Source organism: Limulus polyphemus, unplaced genomic scaffold (assembly GCF_000517525.1).
Source record: "Limulus polyphemus unplaced genomic scaffold, Limulus_polyphemus-2.1.2 Scaffold882, whole genome shotgun sequence".
Classification (NCBI taxonomy): Eukaryota; Metazoa; Arthropoda; class Merostomata; order Xiphosura; family Limulidae; genus Limulus; species Limulus polyphemus.
In genome coordinates, this window is record NW_013666492.1 from 381506 (window position 1) to 389096 (window position 7591).

General features: G+C 33.3%; 1 protein-coding gene across 3 annotated transcripts in view; it reads right to left on the bottom strand.

Moving 5' to 3' along the window:
- Window positions 1-6513, bottom strand: part of LOC106461026 (mothers against decapentaplegic homolog 3-like) — a 57390-nt gene extending 50877 nt beyond the window's left edge. For 2 of the 3 annotated variants that reach the window (XM_022387836.1, XM_022387838.1), the window contains exon 1: window positions 5939-6310. In XM_022387836.1, coding sequence (XP_022243544.1) covers window positions 5939-6135 — 197 coding nt within the window. In that variant the 5' untranslated portion in view covers window positions 6136-6310. The other variant, XM_022387837.1, reaches the window with a different exon arrangement.
- Between the last annotated feature and the right edge of the window lie 1078 nt (window positions 6514-7591).

Consider the following 7591-nt stretch of genomic DNA (forward strand, 5'->3'; position numbering starts at 1 on the left):
TGAACCCTCGAGAAGATATCAAGAAAGTTCCAAACTAGAAAGTAACTTTTGTGTATAAATCATTGTTATAACTATTTGTAATAACTGTTATTGTAAATTGTATTGTTGTGTGTATATTAAAACGTATTTGTGTTAAAAACGAAAACGGTGTGTATCAATCTTGTTGGCAAATATCATAAACTGACTATATATCGGCTTTAATTTAACTACTAAATCCAAAGCACAATTTAACTACTAAATTTAAAGTATCATTAAACTCAATTTCAGTCTATTTGAAATTCTGATATATAACAAACGGCACTTCTACCCTGCGTTGATAATGGATGATTCGAGACGGAATACCAGCCAGACGAAGGACAGACGAGTTCTATGCACCCACACCACAGCATAAGACTGACAAGAGTTTCATGAGGTTACGAACACTTTAACTACACAGTTTAGTAACTAGCCAGACAATTAAAGGTAGTTACTCAACTCGTTTCTAACCTTGCGACAGGTCTAAACCTTGAAATACAAGCAGACTTGTGCCAAAAACGACCCCCAGCCAAGTCTCGAGTTGTTCGTTTTTTCTCTAAAGAATTATTGATTACAGGGTGCTGTCTGCAGCGGATGGAGATTACTTTGATGTAACAAAATACACACAAGTAATGATAGGTATTCAACAAGAATGGTGTTATATTCATTTCATCGCGAACAGTATAATAATTAATATGTGACATTGCGATTAAGTCCGATTCATCTTACTGCAAGAATCTTCAAAGGCATAATTTCAAATAATGGCTCTATGAATTACATTCAGAGTTATTATAGCTTGAATCAATTTTAAGTACAATATCGCAACTTTGATGGAAGGTAGTTTAAGAATATTTAACTTTCAAAAAACTGAACATTTCCAAACGTTATGTTTCCCCAAGACACTGAAATATACTAGAAAGAAACAACTATACGTACACTTCTGGACAAGTTAATAATATATTATTAAATAATTACTTTTAATATTGTACCATATTGGTGTATCTATTATATATAGGTAAACTGAACTTTAACACTGCTGCGTGATCAAAGAATAAAAAAGAAAGTAATCAATAATTTCGATCACTAATTTCCGTCTATAACCATATCGCAAAGTAATAAGGCCAGAGCTAGAAATGCACATACGAAAAAAAAAAAAGACTAGGAGAACACAATAGTAGCCGCCTTTTTCTGAGGATGGTTGGACGAAGACGATTTGGGCCTGGTGTAAAATATGAAGAACATTACTTTTAGGAAGAAAAATATTTTACGTAATAATCATCCTCGGCAAAAGTATTAATAAAACGTTCAAAAAATATACTTTAATATTTACCTCATTATAACGCTACCATCGGGAGCCATGTGCACCGGAGAGTGATATAGGTGGGGGAGCATTGTAACCAGTTAGTCAAGAAGCCACTCATGCTGAACTAGTACAGATTCAAGACTACTAAAGCAATCAGTTGAATAACATAACTGTTTATTTACATTCTTTTGATACAGAACTCTGGCTTCTTTTCTTTATTTCATCAATCATTGAAAGTTTCTCGGCGACTGAATAGGTTTTTCTCCTCCTCGATAGTGGTGACACGCCGGTAACTAAGTGTTGACATCTTGATTATTTAATGTACGTTATTTCTTTTCGATATAAATTCTATGAAAGCGTAATCCAATCCAATCGTGAATGGTTAGAAATTAAGGTTATTTCTCTTAGCCCCTTTCTTGACTTGTAGATAATTTTAGATTGTGGTGATTAAAGTTCGGGGGAATGAGCTATGACTTCCGTGGAATTTTGATTATGCTTTGATGACTTTCGTGGTCAAGGGAGAGAAAAGGTCGGGAAGAAGACAGGAAGTGCGTTTGCTTTCTTGTTGTTGTAGTGAGAAGGAAGGGAAGCTTCAAGTCTGACTTCTAAGAATGCGTTATAACTAATAAGCTAATTATCTTATATTTATACGATAGAGACAGGTGGTTTACAGGAGGAAGGATATGACTGGCTAAAACGCTCATCTTAAAAACAATCAGCATATTCACTGGATAATTAAAATCGCACCAAAAGTGAATAGGTTTAACGGTACTCTAAACCTGCTGCAATTAACGATATCCTTCTGACACTGAGCATTAATTTGGTTTCACCCGTAAACAATTCTTGGAACTTCTTGCCCACTTCACAAAGTTAAACCATTTCCTCTTTAATTACGTCATTTATGACCAGATAGATGGAATCCCCGCTGGGTCCAACGATGACTTCCACGTGACTTAAAACCTGTCTTTTTTCAAACACTATATCGATTACACATTCTTCCTATTTCGACAATCGAGTCAAATTTCCAAATTCCTTTCTTACCTTAATTCCCAACTTCCCAATATCAAGTTCACACCTGAACTTGATATTTACATCTCTGGGCTTTGCGTTTGGAACTTCCCGCTCCACCCCCACCCCTTTATTTTGTGACAGGGTTTAAAAGCCACATGGAAATGAGCTAGGCAGTGGATGATACTAAATGTTTGGAAGCCAAGGCACCACAGCGTTATAATGAGACAGTACTGTATTTACTAAAAGCCACTCTGTTTGTAACGTTCAAACTGGCTTAGTAGTTTGTCTGAAGCAGAACTCTAGAGTTCCAACTCCAGTCGTGTGGGGACTATTTTTTTAAATCATTAACTCATCATGTTTAAAGAAAGATATTACAATATCAGGAAAAAACAAAATAACATGATAGTGTGCATTAGAGATTTCAATTATTTCTTGACCTTTGATTACAAAGACTGGGTGTCACAGTAGTTTTAGCACTCGATTATCATGTGCATTGTTTAGTTTGCTATGAATTTTGTGCAAAGCTACACGAAGACTATCTGCACTAGCCATCCCTAGATTTGCTGGTTTCTGATATGCTGTGGTGGAGCCTTCAAATAGTTGTCTCTACAGTATGTTTTATTTGTATTAAAATTATCTAATACTGACACCATTCAATGATAGTTAAGTAACTTGTATATACACAAACTAATACATGGAACATGAATTGATAGCTTGCATCCTAAAGAAAAAAAAAAACTGTCATGCTTCTATTAATGGAACATACATGTAAACATATTCAATGATTATTTTACTTCAGTAAAGTTGCTTAGAAAAGCATGTGATACATATAAAATTTAAGTAAATTATACCTATTTTTTACTTTGTTTTACTAGTGTCATCTAGGAGTTGTTACACAACTGAAAACTGGATTTCACAGCCTATGTATTGTAGTCATATTTTAAGTAAATCTGAAATATGTATATCTAATCTCATTCAATTTGTAACCACAAAGTAAACAACAGAAAGTTTTAAATAATATATTCTTTAAAAATATATAAATTATACACAAAAACAAATATTATTCACATGTCAAAGATACAATGCAACAAAACTTGAAATGTTTAAACTGTATGTATAGCTTCTAGAAAAATAAATATTGCTCGAGTAGCTCAGAAACCAACCGATTTTTCTATATGAAGACCACTAATAATTCAGATGCTGATTCAAATTTGTTAATTAAACAAATTCAAAAAAAGGATAAAACTAGTTAGCACTTAGCATCTAGTTATTAAAAAGTTGTTACATATAAATAATTAAAAATAAGTTATTGTATAAGGCTACTAACTATGACACCATAGTTTATATCACCATATAAACACAAGATACAAAATACCTGTATCACAAGATAGATAATACAACACACAACATACACTATCAATATAATCAAACTTCATAACAACACGGAGATGCACTTACTAAAGTAATTCACAAATACAAATTAAATTTAAAATAAAGGAGATTGAATTATGGTGAGTGTGAAAACCATTCCTTTCAGTTAATTTCTTCTTTTTCTTCAAGGAATGTGTTGACCAGTTTAAAACAGTGGGTGTTATCAACTACTATACCAAACTGCATCAGTATATGGTAGTACAAAAAAAAGAGTAAAATGTGGTTACTGTTATATGTGGCATTAATGATACATATCCAATAACCAATGCTTATTCCTGTTCACACCATAGTTCATCATCACATGATAAGTTCCTGTATGTATATTGGTATGAATCTGATTCTAGGTTCACTGCAAATGAATATAAGTATGTTATCTGGATGCAGAGCGAGACTCAGCTGTAAAAATAATATTTTCTCACATACTGTTGGTTCACTGGACATGTTTGGTTTGTTACTCTGTAAGGAAAATGTATTTCACTGGACTTATACACAGGCAAACCTTGAAAAGTATATTTCTAATCATGTGTACAGTGACATGGCATCCAGTTGTAACTTTTAACATTTGGTTCAATATCAGAGCCTGTTCTATGCAATTCATGGAAGTCAGAAACAAAAGAAAACAGTCATCTGCTTTTTTCATTGATGATGGTCTTATATGTCCAGTTGACCTAACAATTGTTGGCTTACCATTGTTTCTAATTCTGCTAATAACACTTTGTCAATTCATAGCATTCTGCTGAAAATGGCTGATTTCCATTTGTCTGAAAGTTTTCCACAAGCTAACAATCCCAATGCCATCAGTGAGGTCTAACCATGGGTCAGGAACAGTATGAAGTACAACAAACTCTATACATAACTTCTGAGCAATGATGAAGACAAGGCTGTGAGAGGCTACTATATACACATACACACACACATGCATGTGCATATAGCTAAGGCTAAAACATCACTCATTTCATAAACCAAACATATTATTACAAAAAATAAAACTGTCTTAAACAGAGTTTAGTCTATCTTTTTTCAGAAAAGTTAAACTTGTGTCCTGTCATCCTTTATCTTCAAAACATAGTACCAAGAAATTAGAGGGCTTTATCCTATCAATCCCTCAGATAATTATTTAAACTTCAATAAGATTCCTTCTTTTCTCATGAGAAATTAGAGACCTTAACAAATCCCTATAAGATAACTCTTCCACCCCAGGAATCATCCCAGCAACCTTCTAAATATTTCCAGTAAGTAAATATCCTTTCTTAGATAAGGAGACCAAAACTGTACACACTATTCCAAGTTAAGCATAACTAGATGTGTATAGAAGAGATAACTACATTTTTTACTTGTAATCAATATGTATAAATACATCCTAAATTTCTATTAGCTTACTGCTAACAATACAGTATTGCTTCAATGACTTGAGTTGTTTAATTACCACTATGGAAAGATCTTTTTCTTCAGTAATAACACTACTGAGTGTGTTCAGGTCAGTTTCAGTATTTTCCATATGATACTTAGGGTCAAGAATATTGCTAATATCTTATATTGTAAGAACAGAAAAGAAAACAATAACAAGCTCAGAAACATCAACCTTAACAAATGATGTATGATAAAGGATTGATGGATAGTGTCTTATCAAAATTAGCTACACATTTTCCTCCAAAGACCTAACTTTCAGTTTTTACCAACATATAGTTGAGAAACTTAAAAGTTAAATACAATTTGCATGAAATAGATGTTCATTTCATCTTTGAGAAGACTACAGGCAAAGTATAACTATATTTACAAAATTATACAACTACTTGATTAAATATTATTCTATATTTTCTACACAACATTAAAATTTAAAGTATACTATGTTGACTAACTGAGTAACTACATATTTAATGTTACATAATTTCAAACTATAGTTGGTATTTGTTAATTATGACAATGAATAAATAAAGTTATAAAATATCACTTCCACCAGAAAATCAAAAATCTGGATTTACATTATTAATAATAACATTAATTATCATGGCTACATAAACAAAACTACTTTATTGTCCTACAAAACAAGATTGGGTTGAAATAAAAATAAATTTTCTACGGTATAATTCAAATTAAAGAAAAACAAAAATTCACTTCTGTTAATTTTTAAAGTAAGGATTACAAAATAAAGCCCAAAACAATATTCTTGTACATTACCTTGGAATTGTAATGCATTTGGTTTTTGAATCTTGAGTTGTAATAGATTTTTCTAGTTCATCCAATCCTCCAGTCTTCTTAAGTTTCTTGACCAAACTTTTCACTGCTCTTTCACTCCACTTGTCTTCTACTTCTCCCTTCTTCCATCCAAGAAGTCGTTTGACTACAGGAGAAGTAACAGGAAGAATTGATGTCATGTTTTACAAACTTAAAATATCTGAAGTTGCCTGTGCCATGCAGTTTCAATTAAGTACAAAAACAACACAGTATCATATCAATACGTCATATCATTTTCACTGAAACTTCACACACGTAATGAATGGTATAACTTTCAAGCAGTAGTCCGCTTGTACGATAACACATTCCAGTAAAACCGACTTACTCATTACTCCCAAATCAGTTCGATACTACACGTTCTGTTTTCCACCCACAGTTAATAAGTTGCCGTATTACACACAAATTTACAACCTAAACTGCCGCACAAAAAATTAAATTACAAAATATAAACGATTCTCAAACAATCAGATATCGAAAATTAAGGACAAATAAGTCCTAAAACATTTATATGAAAACTGTATGCATTAAATGAGTGAAACACTCTATTAAAGAATTTTTGCAGTTTGTGCAGCTGTAATTCACAAAACGACACTTCTAGCGCCTGGATACACGATCAGTTAAGGATCAAAAAGTCAGCACGGAGGGCGCTACTAATACTATTTCGAAAAATGATTTTTGTTTGTTGTTAAGACCAAAGATATTGTTGTAAGTTATATTTCTAACTAGCGTATAGCCCATAAAAATTGACGGGGCAAGTACTGCCACTCCCACCCCATAGAATACCCCTATTCTCATACTTCATAGCTAACATGTTTGTTTGTTTGTAATTAAGCACAAAGCTACACAATGGGCTATCTGTGCTCTGCCCACCACGGGTATCGAAACCCGGATTCTAGTGTTGTAAGTCCGCAGACATACTGCTGTGCCACGTGGGGGGGGGGGGGGGCTCATAGCTAAGTGAAATAAATCATTTCGCGAAATCAAGCTTGACCAAAAAGAGGCAGAAAAGTGCAGTCAAGGCAATCAAACGTTGGTAAATTCCTTTGTGAGCCAATCAAATTTAAGATCATCCATGAAATGAATTCGTGGCGTATTCATAGAATAATTATTGGTAAAAATCAGTTAGATTAACAACTTCTAATATATAAGAAAGCCAGAGCGTTTTCGTAACATTAGATTCCAACAATGGCTTTTATGTCCTGCTGCTTATCGACACAAACATAACCTAATATTGTTGCTCATCAATGCACTGAAAGTATTGTTACGACAGCGGAAGTCACGTGCCTCTGGTAACACGTGATGAGTTTCTAGAAGGATCGGGGAACATCACAAATAATCCAGTATTTGCTAAACGCCCTCTATTCCTGTATATAAGCGCGCCAGACGGATAATCCAGTCAAGCCGTAAGTAAAGGGTGTAAATCGTTGTGAATTATAGCGTATTGTTACGTCTCCGTTTGTTAATTAACTTTCCGTAACTTCGTTCCAACGAAACTTAAGCGACACAAGTTCTTTCTTAATAAAAACTGGTTTATTCTTTCCGAATACAACTTTACCGATATACTCAACTTCAACAATCGCGCTAAACAACGCTATA